The sequence below is a fragment of the Arvicanthis niloticus genome, chromosome 1 (assembly GCF_011762505.2).
Source record: "Arvicanthis niloticus isolate mArvNil1 chromosome 1, mArvNil1.pat.X, whole genome shotgun sequence".
Taxonomy (NCBI): domain Eukaryota; kingdom Metazoa; phylum Chordata; class Mammalia; order Rodentia; family Muridae; genus Arvicanthis; species Arvicanthis niloticus.
In genome coordinates, this window is record NC_047658.1 from 106,278,458 (window position 1) to 106,298,350 (window position 19,893).

General features: G+C 47.7%; 1 protein-coding gene across 2 annotated transcripts in view; it reads left to right on the forward strand.

The window, feature by feature from the left end:
• Inpp5a (inositol polyphosphate-5-phosphatase A) overlaps positions 1 to 19,893 on the forward strand; it is a 184,774-nt gene that overhangs the window by 163,570 nt on the left and 1,311 nt on the right. Inside the window, exons 12-15 of one of the 2 annotated variants that reach the window (XM_076912658.1) lie at positions 7,154 to 7,227; positions 16,389 to 16,500; positions 18,903 to 18,971; positions 19,731 to 19,767. In XM_076912658.1, coding sequence (XP_076768773.1) covers positions 7,154 to 7,227; positions 16,389 to 16,500; positions 18,903 to 18,971; positions 19,731 to 19,767 — 292 coding nt within the window. Of the gene's footprint in view, positions 1 to 7,153; positions 7,228 to 16,388; positions 16,501 to 18,902; positions 18,972 to 19,730; positions 19,819 to 19,893 lie in introns of both variants that reach the window. The other variant, XM_034512594.2, reaches the window with a different exon arrangement.

Consider the following 19,893-nt stretch of genomic DNA (forward strand, 5'->3'; position numbering starts at 1 on the left):
GTCAGTGGTGGTCCAAGAGTGTTAGCCTGTGCAGATGCTGGGTACAGATCCAGGCACTTCAAATCAGGTACTAGTGCATGTGTGTACATGTTTACTATCTCTGACTTGCCTTTAACTAGTAGATGCTTGTTTCCCTTCATAAGGTCTGGAGGGATAGATACTTAGAACGGGGTAGAGCCCATCAAATGAAGATGAAGGGATGCTGGCCACTTGCATCCCTCAGATACTTCAAAACCATCTGATAGTGTGTCTGCCTCCTAGATCTGGCAGACACACATAACAAGAACTTTAGGAATATTGGGAGCTGGCTATTATACAGTGGTCCCAGTGTAATTTAGGATTGTTCACAAAGGTAGAGTGTATACCACAAAGATTATCATGACACAAGTTAAGCTCCCACCCACAGCATAGTGACTGTCATGTCCAGCCCTCCATGCTGTTACCTCTCTTAAGAAGTTACAGTTGCTTTTTGCTACCCATCCATCCCAGGGTTCAGCAACTCCTGTGAACCTGATTCCATGCTCACTGCTATGGCAGGCCTGACCCACCCGCATTGGGCTGATGACTAACCTCATCCCTGCAGCATGCCCGGTTAATCTTGCAGGTATCCAGAGGAGGGCTTCATACTGTTTCTCCCCACTGTGCCCTGCTTCTGCCTCTGATGGATTTCTTCCCCATGCCCTTGTCTGCTTCAGTGTCCTCTGGTCCCTTTCTGCATGCTCAGTCACTCAAAGGCTATGACTACTGGTAGTTTCTTCAAGAGGGGCTTTCCTAGGGCAATGGTTGTGTTATTCTGCCAGACATCTGCAGGAACAAGCTACTTTCCAGTTCACTACAAAAGAGTAGAGCAACTTGGATGTAGTTGCACAGGCCTTTAATCCCCACACTTAGGAGGCAGAGTAGAACTTGATGAGTTCAAGGCCAAACTACACAGTGATGTCTCAGGAAAGAAAAGAGTAGAGCAAGAACCCATATAAGCCTGGGCACCTCGGAGATGTACACTGGCCCCTGCTGCATGGAGTCCAAACTTAGAGAAGGCTAGGGAAGGGTGCCTTGGGACCTCCATTAGAGCTGGCTCTTTAAAGCCAGAGGAGTAAGGTCACTTGGGTCTTTGTACAAGGGAAGAAGCAAGTGGGGTCCCCTTAAGTAAAGGATGCAAGGGCCAACAAGGAGACTGAAGATTTTAGAAGAAGCAGAGAGACAGACAAGGAGACTCCAGCAGTTAAGGAGAAGGAGAAGACATAACTTGACCTTGGGCAGCACTGGGAGGGGGAATGGGAAAATGTGTCCTAGAAACATCCAGGGGTATGACCCTGGGGTCTAAGGGCTTTGTATGGCTGTCTTAGCATCCAGACAGAGAATGTGCTGTGCCAGTGGAATGACCAGCCTTGTTCTCTGAAAGATAATCTGCATTCAGTGCATACTGTTCTGACCTTTCTTTAAGGTGAAATTTAAGTGGTTCTTCCTGTAGTTCCGTTACTGCAGAGCTGTAGGCAAGAGAGGAGGAAATTCAAGGTCATAGCTGCATAGACTTTGAAGCCTGCCTGGGTTACCTGAGATTGTACTGTAATGAAACAAACAAAAAGGGGAGGGGTTGAGGAAATGGGGGATAGAGAGGTTTTTCAGTGGGTAAAGCGCTTACCATGCAAGCAAGGAACTGAGTTCGGATCCCCAGTGCCCTTGGTTTGTTTGTTTGTTTGTTTTTTAAGGCCAGGTATGGCAGTGTGAATCTGTTATCTCAGCATTGAGAAGGTAGAAAGGGGAGGGTCTTTGGGATTTGCCTAGCTGAATCAGTGAACTTTAGATTCAGTGACAAATCCTGTCTCAAAATAAGATGGAGGACGAAGACACTTCATATTGAGCTATGGTCTCCATGTACATGCACAGAGATATGTCCAAGCACCCCAATACACACATACATGAACATGCACACACAAAAATACTTTTTAAAGAAGAGGAAAAGAATAAAGAGGAGGAAGAATTGTACGAGGCATGTACAGCTGTCAGACACCGTACAAGTCTCTAATCACAGACTTGGGAAGTTGGGGCAGGAAGATGGCAAGTTTGAGGTCACTGGGGAATGAATAGTAAGAAAGGACCTATTTTTAAAAAAAAAATCTGAACATCCAGGAAACATTTTGAATTTGACTCTAATATAAAAGAATGCAGCTTTGAAGTAGGAGGCAATTCCACATGATGATTTCTTGGGACTCATGCCCACCTACCATGTCCAGAATCTTATCCAGGAAGTCAACAGGTTTGCCAGGTGCCTGGAGCTCCAATGACCCATGCTTCCATAAGCTGCCACTTAGAATCTGAGACATATTTTCAGAAATGTCCTGGTCATGCTGCTCATGCCTGGCCTCTGCCTAGGTCACACATATTCAAAAGAATCAGCCTCCATCACTCAAGCCAGAATCTGAGCATTGAGTCCCCTCAGCCTAAATGAGCATTGGAGATAATCTCATCCTCGTGGCCTGGTTGAACACGCTGTGCCACAAGCACTACAAACAAACTACCGTCCGCAGGATGGATGTGCCCGCCTGCGCCGGACTCGGCCCCCAAAATCCATCGCATCCTTCATCAGCCACCGGTCTTGTACTTGTCTGACAGAAATTTAATTCAAGCTGGCTCCTGAAAATAATTATTGTATTTTAAGAGTAGTAATCATTGGCCGGGACATGATTGAATGTGTCCATGCGTATTGACTTTTTCTATGATTTATAGCTTTGTTTAGTCGATATTCCCATCGAAATTGTATAATTAATTATAAGTGTGGCTGTCAGAGCTGCAGGATGGAGTGCCCTGGTGAGGATTTGGAGAGATTAAATTTTCCTTGGCTGTCCCAGGGCAGGGCTTGGGAATTTTCTAGGTGCTTGGCCTGTTGGATAGAGATGTTTTCTGTGTGTTTAGCAACCGCCCGGGCTCCGGGTGCATTGATTTTCCAAGCCCTTTTTTCTTTATCAGCTCTGTGTCCACGCAGCAACAGTGGAATTTGTGCAGCTGGGACAGCTCCTGACAGATGCATGAGGCTAGCGGCTGCTTTATCATTGTCCACATACATCGCTGCTGCTTTTCACTTTGTAATCAAGAAGAACGTTTAAGATACATGTGAAATTGGTTATCATGTTTGTGAAAAATCTCAAAGAGATACAAATTATCAATTCACCAGCAGTGTGGTGTAATTTCCAATCAGAAACCCCTCACATTTGATGGTCTGTGTGGGTGGTGGCAGCAGCTTTAATCCCCATCGTCCTGTTGACGTGATAGGCCTGGAGCAGCAGGCATTCCACAAGCCAGTCACACAGGATCAGGGACCGGCCTGTCAGAGCCAGCTGGTTGAGCAGGGAGCCAGTGGGTCCCATGCATACCCACCCTCAGCATAGCAGAAGAATGTGTGATCAGAGAGCATACACATCTGAGTTCTAGAACATGTCTATTGACAGGCAGCATCAGCTAGCAGAGGATGGAGAGCAGGCTCCAAGTGAGACATGGGTTAGGTATGTGGAAGTAATGGGTGACATATAGACTAGGGCCCTGAATAATGACCAAAGACTTGGGGGTTCACCTGTCATTCCTGAACTCCCTTACCAGCTAAGCAGTTTAAAAATTGAAATTAATTACAAATTCATTATTTTTTTCTTTAAACATTACAAAATTGGGGAAGGGTACTTTTAGAATAGAGGCCATGGTGTGATAGTGCCCTCAGTACATTGGTGGTCTAATACCCCAAATGAGGGAGATGTAATAGACCCTGTGTGATCATGATTAGAGAGATCAAATCTCTACCAGCTGCTGACACCTCCACTACACACACACACGCACACACACATACACACACACGCACGCACACCCACACACACACACACACACACACACACCCACACACCCCTCCAGCCCAGACATCCTTCACACAGGTCTTTTCACAAACTTGTGTATGTTTATGTTTATTGGAGCATGTGACTGTGTGTGCAATGGGTTGATACTTAGATCTGTCTTTATTAGCTTGACCATTTCTGTCAAGTCCTTGCAGCAGCAGCTTTCCCCGACATGAAGGTTGATACATGATACCCACAGTGGTGAGTTAAGGTCCTAGCCATCCAGAAATAGGTGCTGACCCTGACAAGGTCCCTAGGGAATCCTGGCACTGCTTTGCAGTGTCTTGAAAGGATTTAAAACTGGAAGATGAATGAGTACCACCCACTTACGTGCCTACACATGTGTAGGTCAGAGACTCAGAATCCTCATACACATATGGACATACATGTGAATGGCAAGCATCACATTCCTTCACACTTTGGGGAGTGTCCAGAACTGGTCTTGACCAGTGACCAGGTCAGCATTTAGTGGTTTGATGCAAAGGCAGAAGCAAAGAAGAACATATACAAGTGGTGTTCCATGTACTGCCTCAGCCCAGCCTACTGCTTTGAAGCAAAGCATATATGTGTGTATATATGTATTTGTATATATGCATGAGTATATGTATTTGTGTACACATATATATAAAGTATTGTGTATGTACATATGTACAATCACACATATTGTGGTGTGTGTGTGTGTGTGTGTGTGCACACCCGCGCAAAAAAGCTTTAATGTTGATAGCGTGACTTGGATATCATGGCAGAGCTGAAGAACTGGAAGGCTGGAGTGTATGACTAGTAGATGGGCATGGACCTTTGGCTAGCCCTGTTCATCTAGCCTCCTCACGTGCAGGGAGCTTCTTGCCTGTGGTGGATGCAAAGAACAAGTCTACAAGACAGAGAAAGGTGTAGCCTAAAGATCCAAATGCTTCAGCTGCCCCTTCTGTGCCTACAAACTCCTGTGGACCTTAGCAGCCAAAGGTAGTGGCTACCTACATCTGATCAACACCTAACCTGGCACAAAACCAGCACTTTATTCTCCAAGGCTAAGTCAATCATGTTGGCCCAAATTCTATATTGCTGTCACTGTCACTGTCACTGTCTATATGTGTTCCTAGAATTTGTACCCCCGCTGCTTCTAAAAGTCTGACTGGAGCCAGGGTAGAAGGCATAGCAGGCCTTGAACCCATAAATGCAAGAAGACTCTACTCTGATAGCTTCTGTAGCCCAGGCAGGTGTCATGCTAAGACTGTGGGCCTCAAGACACCATATAGCCACAGGGCTATGGACCACAGCTTCCTTGTGAGGACTCGAGAATTTGTCTGCTATTTTATGTGACTGGGTTAGAATATCCTGGAAGGTAGACCACATTCATTTTCTCAAGCATTGAACCATCAAAGATAAGCTTACAACCCCAATCTGCAGAGCATGGGGAAAAAAAAAACACTCTACTTTTGATCAAGAGTCTGAAAACAATAGCTAGAGGCACAGACGGCCCATGAAAATGTCAGACAGTTGAGGACATATAGAACCTCTAAAGTCATAGTTGCTGAAATTAATGTGCGTACACCAAGGCTGAGTAGATATAGGTGAAAAAGAGATTTGTGAACTGGGGAATAGCAGGAGGAGTGGCCTAGAAGCAGCACCGAAACTCAGAGGATGTGGCAGTGGACAGAGGGCTACGTCCAGCGGGACATCACCTGTCTGTATCTACACCTGTCTACATCACAAATCCTTAGGGAGCAGTGAATCCTGAGCTGGAAGAATTGAAAATGCAGACACCAAGTAAAACAGCATTGCTTCAAATAGGAAGAGGAAATCTTAAACTAACCTGAAAAAAGTGGAACTCGTATATATAACTCATGGAAAGGCAATAGACAGTCCAGAACCACAGCAGTCAGAAGCAATTGGTCATTCTTGAAAAGTAGAGGTGCAGTTACCTCTCAGGAGGCCATTCAGAAGACCTTATGAGGTTGCATGTCCTCTTAAAAGTCCACAGTGAACATGGAGAAGATACGATATTTAGGTGGTTGAGATGCTGTCCTTCACCTACTCGTTCCTAAAAAAACGCTGTTAGCAGTTGCCTCTGGGCTCTGGTCCAGTGCACCTGTTTCTTGTGGTACTTTTTAAACTTTGAGCTGCCTTAGGCTTCCACCTAGACCTTTAGGGGACACACTTCTGACTCACACAGGCAACAGCTCTATTCAAACATGTATCTTCCTCTTTTGTTCATTTAGTCAAGACCAAAGTAGTGCCAGACAGAAGGCAGTGTTGGAGCCTTGCTAGACAGGGTCTAAGGACCCCTGGCTTGAGTCTGTGAATATCCAGTACACCACCACATGGCTCTGAGGTTATGACATTAAATAAGGAGACTGTCTGGAGTGATGGCTTACCCTTTTCTCCTCTCCCATAAACAATATCTCTTCAGAGGGGGATTTCAGCTACCCTTGATTTGATCCTTAACCAGTTCAAAGTCACTCTGGTTGACAGGAGTAGTGCCCAGTCTGGTGTTGATCTGATGAAGGCAGCTCTGAGAGGGGCACACAGGCAGGAGACCCACACCAGTGGGCAAGTAGCAGGCTGGCACACAAGTAATTACAGTGTACACATGCTGGTAATTGCACATTCAAGAATGATGGATGAGGAGGAAGGAAGAAATGAAGACACGGTGTGGTTTTGAGGGGAGACCCAGCGCAATGCCATAGCTGCACACAGCTGTGGGGTAGGACATGATTAATGGATAGTATCCCACAGGGTGTTCATGGTGACTGGATAGAGTCATGGCTGCTGAGACCTCTCCTTCCAGCAGGCACAGTACTCTGATGGAAGCCTCCTAAGGGAGCCAGGCTGTCTGCCACCTCCTGTGTATGAGGAAGTGGATGTTACTCTCAGCTGTTCAGACGTAGTTTGTGGTGCACTGAGTTGACCTTGCTCGGTCTGAGGATCACTTTCAGCACTGGGCATTTTCCCTCTCTCTGGAGGGGACTTCCGGGCCCCCATTCAGGCAATGTGTGCTTCTCGGAGAGACTTCCCTTGTCTCACGTGACAGGGCCAGGCAGCCTAAGCTCTGCTCTTGCGCTTCTCACAGCAGAGGCAGCTGGGTGGTAAAGCCAGGCTGGTCCCCTGAGTCTTGGTGGCAATGGATCTTGGTCTCTGAGTAGGGTAAAGTCACACTGAATGGTTGTCATTCTGGTTTTTTTTTTTTTTTTAGGACGTTATGCACAATCCAAGTAGACACAGACCCCCATCTGAAGAAAACAAGTGATTCTGTTCTCTTCTTTCTTTTTCTTTAGCTCTTGGAATTTGACAAGGAGTTGTCTGTCTTTAAGGACAGACTGTATGAACTGGACATCTCATTCCCCCCCAGGTAAGGGGCCCTGCACCTGCCGAAGCAGGCAGCCTTCCCAGTGACCTCGTCAGGTGTGCCTGTGTGTCAGTGCTGGTGTGTGCATCCATGTGCATGTGTGTATACGTCTGTCAAAGAACATGAATATGTACACACGTCTGCATGCACATGCCCTGTGTACATAAGCACCTGTGTATGCCACCATGGTATCTTTGCATGTCTGTCTGTCTGCATGTGTGCATTTGTGTTCTGTGCATTTATCTGCATGTGTACACCCATGTGTATGAATTATTCCTCCCTGTATCATTTCCGTGACCTGAAGAAAAGAGTTAACTGTGAGTAATAAATGATTCTATCTTTTAAATGTGGGGGAAAAAAAAAGTCATAGCTTAGCAGGTGTTGGTTTTGTGGGGCAAGCTGAGGATCCCCGAAAGTCATGAGACTCACCATCCATCGTGTGGCTTCCCTGGGGGAACGTTGAAGTGTTCCACTCTGGAGCTCCTGGAATCTTGATATCTGCAACAATAGCACTGTTTCCCTTTAGACATCCAGGGCCTCAGAATGCTGTGGTGTAAAGGACGGGCAAAGGCCTAACAGAAAGCAGTGCATGGTATGTGGTGGACCAAAACTGCAGATTTACCCACCGTCCTCTGCAGCTGTGCTTTGCCTCTTGACCTTTGCATCTTCCTCATAGAGCAGTATACAGAAGGTGGCTCCTGAGAATAAGGGATTGTTGCAGGCTTAAGCTTTTGGTAGCTATGGGTGTTTCTCCTTCCAAGTCTTGAGACCTAAAGTGGTGAGAGGACCTTCCAACAAACTGAGCTATTCTGTCAACTTGGTCATGCTGCCGATGCCTGTTTCACACCTGTCTGATGGGAAATGCCAGGGATCTTTTTCCTCAGAATGAGAGTCCTACATCCAATGTGTCTGACATCCAGCCAGCTTTTATCCTCTCTGCTAGTGCCACCCCATCTCTGTACCACCTGTGTATGGTCAAACATGGCAGTGGGGAGACCCACTCCTGCACAGACCTAGACTCCTATGGTTCTTTCCTTTTCAGCTGCCAACCCATAACCCTCGGCCTAGGAGACTAAGGTGAGGGAACTAGCTAGAGTTTTAAGGATGGAGAAACAGGAGCCGCAGGACCTAATACTCCCAGACATCTGGTTAGTGCCCAGGCCAAGGTACTGGACACTTGCATACTGGCTCCAAGAAGCAGGGCTCAAGGAGGTTACCTCATAAGCCTCTGACCAGGGTACCTGGGCCTTTAGCACAGCACAGCCCTAACTAGTGGAACCCTGCATCACAGTCATGAGCAACAAAGTGACTTTCTAAGTACATCCTGTCAAACATTGAGGGACTCATTCTAACCCTCATGTGTCTCTTAAACACTCTGAATATTCCCAGTGAGTCATGGGTATCAGTGGAAATGGGACCTGTATGATCAAGAACTAAGAGGCCCAGGGTCTACAGTGGGATGAGGACATGCCTGCCTCCTCAAGACTTGTGGACTGAAGTTAACATTTGAGATTTTTCTCTCAGTGTTAGTTCAAAAGTCTCCTGCACACCTGAAGTACAGAGCAGGACTCAACTAGGCTGAAAACCCAGAGTAGTCTACACCTGAGCAACTAAAAGAGAGCCCCTGACCCACATGGCAACTAAGGGGCCTGACCCACATGGCAACAAGGGACCTGCTTTCCCCACCTAGGTTTCATTGCTCACAGATTTGAAGCCATCTTTACACACTGGCATGTTTTCGTCAGGTGAACATTGTGTTAACAAGAAGAGGCCCTGCATGATGAGCTCAGCATCTGAGGCCTTTTATAAGCCTTCCAGGAAGGTGACTGTGAAGGCCTCTGATGGCCCATTCCCTCCAACCTGCTTGTCAGAATAAGCTTCCCTGAGTAGGGAGCAGAAGCAGCAGTGGATTTTCAAGGCAGAATCTTTTGCACAAACATGAAAGAATGTAAGAACCATCCATGCATTTAGAGATGTCTGAGGGTGTGCAGCCCACTGCCCAGGAGTAACCCCCAGGAGACACTAGTTAGTCACAAGCATGAAAGAATGTAAGAACCAGCCATGCATTTAGAGATGTCTGGCTGGGGGTGCAGCCCACTGCCCAGGAGTGACCCCCAGGAGACACTAGTTAGTGTAGCAAAGAGTGCCAGAGTACACCTGAGGTGACGATATTCTTCTTACTTCAGAACTGAGTTTGTTATGTGACCCGCCATAGAGGGATGCTCTGAGGCAACTGAGGAAAGTGTCCTTTAAAGAAAGTAGCATCCTGGATGTCAGGGTAGAGCCAGCAAATAATATGAGCTCTCAAAAGCAGAGCTGCTTTGATGAGAGAGTCACACTCAAAGCTGAGAAGAGAGTTCACATGCCAATCTGGCCAAGAAGGTGACAGTGGCCCAATGGAAGGCAAATAATGAAGTGAAAGCCATCTGCCATCATCCTAGTGTGCACACTAATCACACGGGAGGCATCACCAGGCACTTGTCTCATCTTACAGATATTCCCCTTTATATAGAAACAGCATTCAAGTTTTCAAGATGGGTAGTGGAGAAGGGAAATGGTCCAAACTGAACTGCCACATCCAGTGTATTGTCGAGTCCACTTTCTGAGGTATCTTTGGCGTCTTCTCCAGTTATAGCATACATCTTTGTCATGGGCTTCAACAAAAGGCTCCTGAGGCTTTCCCTCACAACTCAGGATGCACACAATGTCTCCACTACCACCTTCCAGGACACTGGTGACAACTCAGGATGCACACAATGTCTCCACTACCACCTCCCAGGACACTGGTGATACCCTTCACTGCCCAGGAAGCAATCATGTTCCTTCTCCATTTGGCTCTACTGTGTTTTCAAACTGTGGCAAGCTGAGAGTGGTGACACATGACTGTAATCTCAGCTCCTTGGGGAGAGCAGGAGGTGGAGGCCATCCTGGACCATACATGGAGACCCTGTCTCAGATCACTAAAAGCACCAAACAATTCATAGTCCCTGTTGTGTTGTCATGTGTAGTTTGGAGAGCCATTCCAGTGGAGAAGGAATAAGCAAGAGTGTAAGCTGGCAGGAGCTGGGGGTTGAAGTGGTGGTGTGTGACCTGGTAAGTACTGGATACACTCTTAGGCTATAATAAGTAGACAGTCTTGGGCTGGTATGATGATGCACACCATTAATCCCAGTGTTCAAGAAACAGAGGAAGTCCAGTCTCTGAGTTTGTGGCCAGCTAGGTCTACACAAGGAGCTCCAGACAGCCAGGGCTACACAGTGACATAGTGAGACCTTGTCTCAAAATGAAAAAAAAAAAAAAGACAAAAGTTCGCCTTAGGCATACTCTATGCATGAAAATATGTGTGTGTGTAGGTAGGTAGGTAGGTAGGTGTGTGTATATATGTATATGTGTGTAGGTAAGTGTGTGTGTTTGTAGGTATGTGCAGGTATGTATGGGTGGTGATGTGTGCAGAGAAATCACTGGTGTTCATATTTGTCCATTTATGTACATATGCACACACTATGTGGGTTTGAATATGTGGAGTGCAGGATGTATGTATGATGAACTATTTGTATATGTGTTTAGTATTATATATGCATATACAGGATGTTCACATGTGCATGGACATGTACCTTTGTGTTGGAACATGAGCATTTACATTTGTGAATTCCTGTGTGTATATGTACACATATATCAGTACATCTATATACTTTCAGGGCGTGTGTATAGGTGTGTACATATGTGAATTAGTGTGTAAATTGTGGATGTATATACACAGGTACATGTTCAAGGTTTAGATATAAGTGGGGTGAATTCATGAATGTACATGATGTGAATAGGCACATGACATAAGGTTGTACATGTGCACAGCTTCTAATATAGCAGTCTCTCATTGATGGACACACTTGGGACTTCAACCTATACATCCAGAACTCACTACACTTGGAGCAGGAAGTGAACCACAAAGACTCTGCCTAAGGAACATGAGAACGTGTGCTTTCCTGTAGCTCTGTCCCATAGACAGGAGGCTGCACCGTAGCCTAAGCACTGTGTTATCTGGAGAAGCTTTCATATGAGCTGGGAGAAGCCTCCCTGGGAGACAGCAGCGGCTGAAGCATCTATTCTCCCTATGAGCTCTTTCTCATCCTAGGCTTCTGCCTGCATCTCATCACCAGGTATGACAGGCAGTCATAATAGGGAGACCATGTTAACTCCACCACCACACACTTTGGACTCTGAAGAAAGTGCTGGAACCTCTTCATAACTGCACCCACTTGTTGAAGGACTAGTGCCACATCTTGGGCCTAAGGTCTGACTGCTGGACATACAACTACCCTGGGCCACCTAGAGTCCCTGCTTTCCTGTTACCAAGATGCCTAGAGGGTAGAGTGAATCTAAAATAGCTATGCTGACTCTACTGACCCCAGAGTCACTATGACTCTCTCACCTCTAAAAGCAGCTCCTGAGGTCTAGAGCTCATACCTCAGCTCTATTTTCCTGTGGCTAGATGGTCAGGAACCTGTGTGAGGCTCACTGACCATTTGAGATGTGACTACCCTCATGCAGAACAAGACCCCTGAGCAACCACGTTGCATGAGTCAGAAACTAGCAGCTTCTGTGCATCCTTGAGTAGGCAGGAAACCTCTGCATAACATGCAGCCCCACCTACCATCCAAGGCTCTGCCTTACCCTGGAGTGTTCCTTCACCTCCACTTCCTGAGCTCTTTCTGTGTCTTGAGGAACCTAACCTCTACCATGTGGGTTCTGGGTTCTACCAGTCCAGGTGGCAAGTGCATTTACATGATGGTTTCCCTGGTCCCTATTACTTTGTTTTAAAATAATAATAATAATAGAACTCATTACATGTTAACTAAGTAGCATTGTAATGAAAAACTTATTTTCTAAACAAAAATAATGTAAAAAAGAACAGCAACCTCCCACATTTAAATTTTTACTTAGACATTTGACTAGACAAGTGACAGGTGCATAGGGAGAAGCCCCCTCCCCTGGCTATGGGTACTGCTGACTTGTAGAAGGGGCAGTTGCCTAGCCCCTCACCACAGTGCTGTCTTGAGAACATACTCTGGGCTCTGTGTGGACCTGGCCCACGGTGTTCCGTGGCAGCCTGTGTTGGACATCACGCCAGAGCATGTGGTGCTTTCATCAGAACACATTGACCTCAGCAGCCACGTCCTTGTAGGGAAGAGCTGTCCAGACCATTGGCATGTGAATGCCGTGGTTGGCCACAAACATCATCACATCCAATCCCAGAAAGACACCTCTTTTTGAGAAGACTCTCTGTCAGCCTACCTCAGGAGTGGCACTGCCCAAACCCAGGCAGTTGCACAGCAGAACAGCTATACAGCAGTGGCCTGAGATGCCCCCCTGCCTAGCCTGGGGCACAAAGTGCCTGGATGCTCATATCTCACACCTTTCATTCCCAGGAACCATGTTTCCCAGGACTGGGGTTTGGGAGGGTAAGTATTTACTGTGCACAGTTGTCTGCCCTGCTGTGAATGTGCCACCGAGGGTGATGACACAGAGCAGTGCCTGGTTCTTCCCCAAGCACCTCTGCTTTTTCCATAGTAATCTTTGCCTCATCAGTGCATAATCAGCACCATGGAAACCATTGTCATCTTGGTGCCATTATGAGTGGTTTTGCCTCCTGGATCTTGGAAGGATTGAAGATTCCTCTCCAGGAAGTAGCCCCAAAGCAGCAGTAACCAAAATGCCATAAGTTGTGGAACAGACATTCAGAGTACAAAAGTACAAACACCTCCAGGCCCGGAGAACATATCCACAATCAAAGTTTGTATAAGCCAGCCAACAGAAAGTAGACTCTTTGAGGAGATCCTGTGTGCACTTCACCACCAGCCAGACCTACTAACATGCCAGCTTGGTATTTTCCATCTTCGTTAGGATCTTCTGATGAACTTCTGTCCTGTGTACACTTTGCCTAGACCAAGACTTACCTTAGAGAGGGAAGTTTAGGTGCTATAAGATTAGAAGATTCAGGGTTTACTCAACTCAGAGAACACTGGATGGGAAGAGCCCCACTCTCAGTGAACAAATGACATAAGATCAATGTTTTAAAGAACATGTATGTTTATAACATGGATGTTCACCTCCAGTAAGTTCAGCATTGGTAGTAGCATTGGTCACATTTGCCAAAAATCCGGAAAACAGGACTTAACTTATGGCTTAGAACGTAGTCAGAGAGCAAGGAAGCCATGGGACTGGTCTTTTACTCTGGTTGCACTGAGTCTGTGCAGCGTGGGGACAGTCAGTGAACCAGTGGACAGAGAATCCATGCCTGCAAACTGTGGTCCCCTACAACCATCATGAGCAAGCTGTCCCTAAAGCCAAAGCAAAGGGATCTGGGGCAGTCTCCAGCCTCAGACCTCCAGCCACCAGAACATTCCTGGGCACCTCAGCTGCTAGGGTCTTCTACTTAAGCATTTCAGAATTGCCATGATCCTGATGCCCCCCGTTCATTTTCTTTGGCTGTAATATCACTCACCACTCCCTTTTCAGACATTAAATAGCAGCTGGTGTCTTTGAAACCTGGTGTCTGTTCACTGTGTCTCCAGACCTCTGTGCATGTAGATGTGTCCTCAGTGAGACTGCTTCTGTGATACACGCACACCAGGGATAAGTTGCCCTCAATGCTAATGCCTTTGCTGTGCTGTGTATCCAACATTAAAAGCAGTGCAGGGACTGAGAACAGGTGACCTTCTGCTAGGTGGAAGCAGAGAAGCCCCCTGCCTGGCATAGTGGAGTTCAGCTCTTCTGCTCTCTCTACTCTGAGGACTGCCTCGGTGCTACCTAAAGACTTTCTTTAGCTTGTTTTCCTGTGGTCCAAGAAGGGCCAAGAACTGAAGCAAAGGCTCTCCCTACCACCCTAGGCCAGCACCCTAGGACTCAAACACAACAGGCTTTGTGCTTCCCACAGTGTGGTCATGGGGGCCATGGCAACACTATCCAAGCTTTGCCTACCCAGATCTTGAGCCTAGCCTTGTCACATGAGCCAAGCTGCAAGCAAACAGCCAGCAAAGGGCCGCTGCCCACATCCTGACAGAGTTCGAGGGGCGAATAGGAAGGGAGGCAGCGTGGAGGCAGCACAGGTGGGCAATTGTTAGTTTTATCAGCACTGCAATTAATTATGACGAATATTCCGGGAGCTGTAGAGAGTTGAGATAGGGCTGGTTTGCCCTGCCTCCCACCCTTTTGGGTTTGCTTCCAGATAAGTCTGCGTGCACAGTCCTGCCAGCACCAATCAGCCACATGCAGCCACATAACAGGCCTTCCATTCAGCTGAGAAGCCCCTGAGAGGGTGGAATGGTATATACCCCATGTTGGCCTCCCCAGGCCTACCTGGATCAGAACTTTCTGCTTTTGTGTTTTGAGTATTGGAGAGCACCTCAGGCTATGGAGCGGAAGCACTCCCCCTTATAGCAGCTAGAGTTTGCCTTGAAACCCATAGGATCCAAGGGAACATGGAATCCCAGAACTTGTTAAGTGTAGGCAGTATTAGGTAACGCACAATCCATGTCTCTCCAGCTGTTCTCTTCTGTAACTCATGGAGGACCCTAGTCTAATCCGTGATTACAGGTCCTACCCCTGCTGACAGAGGGCTCTTCCTTGCCTCTTACCAGTCCTGGCTTTATAGGTCTACACAAGCTCTCCTGGTATTCACTGTGCCTGGGAGACAGAACTCCCACATCTACAGACTCACTGGGATGTCACCTATAATCCCTAGACTCAGAGCTCAGTGTTTCCACTAGACTGTGTGCCTGGGCTAATGGTAGAGCATCCAAGGTCTCCAGGACATCAGGGTGTCCAGGAACAGTGACCTGTGGTTGGGAACCGTGGCAGAGCTGGTGTCAGACATGAGATGATGACTTGTAAGAGAACAAGGCATGGTGATGCACACTTGCAGTGCAACAATTAGGAAGTAGAGGCAGGAGGATCAGGAGTTCAAAGTCATCCTTGATGACATCCTCAGTGAGACTGCTTCTGCGATATACGTGCTCCTGGGCTAAGTTGTCCTTGATGCTAATGCCTTTGCTTGGCTATGTGTCCAATGTATCCAAAGCAGTGCAGGGACTGAGAACAGGCGACCTTCTGCCAGGAAGACCATGTGGTCCCATCTTGCAGTTCACAACACTGCTCAGAGTAAGCATGCTGACATGTGTGCTCAGTGGGGTGCACCCTCTGACTCACAACCCATTGGGTGGACTGAGGAGCGCTTGAACAAGGCCATTGCCTCTGTGTTGTACAGGAATGGGATTGGCCATTGGATGGTTGCTTTCTCTGAAAAAGAAAGTGTGGGAGATTTTTCATTCTTTAAAGTAATACTGCTACATGAATGAATTACACAGACTTTGCTTTTTAGCCTAATTAGAGGTAAATTTAATCAAGTAAAGTGATAATCCTACAAGAAACATGGGTCACAAGCCATTGTCTCTGTGAAAGATACATGCATCACATGGCATCTGGCAGCTTTAGATGGCTGAGGTCTGGAGAGGTACTAGCGCATCAGCTCTCTGAGGGCATTGAGAGCGGGGCCAGGCCTGTTGGGAGCATGAGCCTCTCCACAGTCACCAGCTGGTAGTGACCTGACAGCCACAGGCCGGAATGGAGCTCCCACTCTCTTTTCAGCTGAAGTCGGCAGAAGCATATAAGTATGGTGCTCTGGAACTGACCTGAGAAAACACTGTGCACTTTGAAACAGAGTCCTCATGGTCCAAAAAAACATGTAGAATGTGGTTATGCTGGGAAAGGCTCTCCCCAAGCCAGGTCTACATGGAATTCATTCTGCAGCACAGTCCAGCAAGTGTGCCATGTAGAGTGGGGTTTTATAGGGATGGCAAGTTGATAGGTCCCCTGGGATGGCAGGAACATGAGGCAGATGGCCTCTCCACAGGCTCAGGCCTTGGACACAGAGGCCTCTGTATGAGTAAGGGGTATATAGGAACCAACTAGCCTGACCCATGCAATATATAGGTACATACAGGGAGAACTAATTTTGGTGGGGACAGTTAGGTTTTAAGTTTGGCTTTATATTCTAGAAATCTCTCTGTATGCATTCTTTCCTGGATAGCAGTACACCCTTCCCTTCAGGGCTTGGAGGACTGCTGGAACCAAAGTATGGTTAACGCTTTGTTCCTGTGTTTCCACAGCTACCCGTACAGTGAGGACTCCAGTCAGGGAGAACAGTACATGAATACAAGATGCCCTGCTTGGTGTGATCGCATCCTCATGTCCCTGTCTGCCAAGGAGCTGGTTCTTAAGGTAAGAGGGAGCCATGGGATAGTCAGAGACAGGGACTACCCAGCCTGGGGACATGGACATAGAGCACTCGATGGTTGATGAGTGGAAGAGAAGTGCGTAGTCACCCCTCAGCTAGTGCTTAGGTACAGGCAGGTGCCACTGTAATCTTTCAGAAACACAAAGACCCTGGTCACAGCAAGGTCTAACAGTAATTTAGTGTGTAGTGTTCTGTGGAACTCTTGAGGGGCTTCATGGGAGCACCTACAGGTTATATAAAACAAGAACACTTTACAGCTGCTCAGCAGGGTCAGGGTGAAGGGAGGCTTCTCAGATTTCCTATTATTTTCAGTTCCCACATTTTATATGTAAATTTCATGTTTTGAAAAGTGTCATCATCTGAATTATCTCTCAGTCCCATCCATGCAGATCCAACAGTGAAAAGGGCAGACTCATGCAGGAGCCGCGGTTGGAACAGTATATGTAGAGTCACGGTTAGACCTGGGGGGGGGGGGGTGCTGGGGTATGTGTGCGCTTTGCTGCTTCATCCCTGTGCTGGGGAGCCCCTAGAATGGATTCTCACCTTCATGCCCTACAGCCCTGTGCTGGGGAGAAGCCCCTCCCATGGACTCTCACCTTCATCAAGCCCCTAGATTACATCATAGTTTTCATGAGCTGCTGCAAGCTGTCCCTGTGTGAAACACACACACACACACACACACACACACACACACACACACACACTCCTCAAGAACCCCTTTCCAGTTTGTGGGATAGGCCTGCCATCCTCTGTCTAAGGCTCTGCTGCTTTTCACTGTGTAGCTACTGTCCCCAAGATGCTAGACTTTTCACAACTCCTGTGCTCCAGAGCATGCTGGGTACAGATGGTGTTCAGGCCCTAGCCATGGAGAAGGGTTTTCAGACAGGAATGCCAGAACCGAGGAAGGATGTTGGCCAGAAGCTGCAGTCTTGACACAACTCTACCTTCTAGCCTCATGAACAGGGCATGTGCCCCGGTTTGATGCTATCTCTGAGGAAAGCTCACTCGGGAACCTGAAGCTACATGATCTGTGACCTGGGCCTACTCATTGGCTCCCTCGAGACAGAAGTAAAAGAATTAGGCAGCTTCAGCCTTTTCATGGAACTGAGGTAGACAGAAGAAATGATGTCATCCACCAGTTAAGATTATAAAAAGTGGAGCTTGTGGTAAGGACCCTAAGATAAGCGCACTTAAATTAGTAATCGGAAGGCCGCCAGAGCCTGGGAGGCCACGTGGGGCCTATCTACAGCTCCTGAAAGGCCACATGCCCTCACATCTTTGGGTCTCCAGACCCAGGATTCATATTCCAGAGCCACAGTGACAGACCATGCCCTGCCCTTCATCACTGAAAATAAAGCCTTTAGGGGTTTCTGCCTGCGGAGGCAGAGTCTCACGGGTCCACAGTGAGCCACCTCCAGCGCACCTCAGGTTGCCTCCAGCACCATCCATCATGCCATGCGCTGGTGCCCTCATCATGTTCTGTTCTGCTTCGTGAGTCCTAAAACACCAGGCGGCAGGGTGCCTGCGAGCCTCGGTGACGAATGCTCAGTGAGGTGTGCCGGCGTCCTGTCTGAGCCCCTCTGTAATTTGTTTATCTGTCCAAAGACTATGCAGCTGAAAACCCACGAATTTATGCTGCCTTTGTAATTTACCATGCAGCGTTTGATGGATGTTCCCCCACTTCTGAGGAGTCGGCCACATGCTCCTGAAAGATGGGCGAGTGTTCATGCATGCGGTGCTGAAGGTTATGTTTTCATACTTTCTGGCAGGCGACTATGCTGGAAAGTAAATCTGACCTTAAGCTTCCTACTGCATTAAAGATAAGTCAGTTTTAACTTTATCTTCATAGATGTTTCAGCTGCAGGTATAAAACTCCAGCCTGGCCAGACTTGACTGACTGATTAGCATTGACAAAACCTCTGTCTTCAAACCCAAAGCCAGGGGTCTGCCAGGAAGTGCATGGAACAGTTAATTAATATGCATACGTGGCTTTACACAGCATGCTCTAGGTTAATAAAGCAGGCTTTCAGAAGCAAGTGTAAATAGGGGAAATGGGAAACAGATGAGCCACTCACATAAGGACACGCCCTTAGAAGGAAGCTCTGGGTGCCACTAATTGCAGGGCCTGGGCTCTGTGCTGACTAGTGGACAGGCACAGGAGACCTGCGGGAGTCATGACCCCTAGGCTGGCCTGCCCCTTCTTCTCTAGAAGCAGGGTTCCTCTCAGCAGAAGAGCCAGCCATACACTGAGATGTAGTAAGGCCCCCAGGCCTTCCTTCAACCTCTCTGATCCCAAGGATACCCTGAAGCCCCTTCCTGTCCCTCCTGGCAGGACCACAGATTGCCTCAGCCTTCCTACACTCCCCCTCTCTCTGTTTGCTTCCAGTCAGAGAGCGAGGAGAAGGTTGCCACCTATGACCACATCGGACCTAATGTCTGCATGGGAGACCACAAGGTGACTTATGCAGTGTTGCTGGGGCCCAAGGGCTGAGCCCCTGTGGTGGGGAGGGAGTTGGGGCATCTTCTTTAGACTGGCTTTACCAAGCAAGCAAAGTTGGTCTGAGTTAATTTAGTTTTAATAAAATACCAAAGGATGGGTACATGGTGAGCATGAAAAGAAATTATTAGTCATAACAGAAGAGAATTTCACTGTGTGTAAAAGATCATGTCTTGGTTATGATCAGCCGCTTTTTTAGTATACACTGGGGCTATGGTCCTGGCCTTCCTATGCTGAGCTCACATCTGTGAGAGTGTGGTAATGCATGTCTCACAAACCAGGTGTGCATTGACCATATACAGACGACTGCTTCTGAACCCAGAGTGGCCCACAGTCTCCAGTGACACTGAGGCCAGGTGACAGATCTCGGCCAAATTAGATAAGTCCACATCCCCCATATGTAAGGGCTTTGAGCTGGGGACACGACATACACTAGTCATGGGTGCATACGGCGCTTGGTCCTCTCTATAGTCCCTTACACTGATTCCTATCTGGAACCCTACCCTCCTACAAGCTCAAAGAGGTTATATGGGTCCTTTCAAGGCCCAGCTCTCAGTTCCCAGCTCCAGGCTGTCTCAGTCTGTGCTATGTACACATGACTCGCCTTTACTCCTCTGGACTCAGTTCCAGATACTCAGGAGACGTCAGGGCCCAGAGTCTGAGAGTGGCAGGCGGCGGCCCGGGCATGCTGACCTTCCCCCTTTTCTCCCACTGCAGCCGGTGTTCCTGGCCTTCCGAATCGCACCTGGGGCAGGTAAACCTCACGCCCATGTACACAAGTGTTGTGTCGTGCAGTGACGTGGTGGTAAATATGGCTCCTCCTTGCTCTCCTTTCTGCAGCTTTTCCTGGTGTGTTTGCTCCTTTAACAAATTACTAATT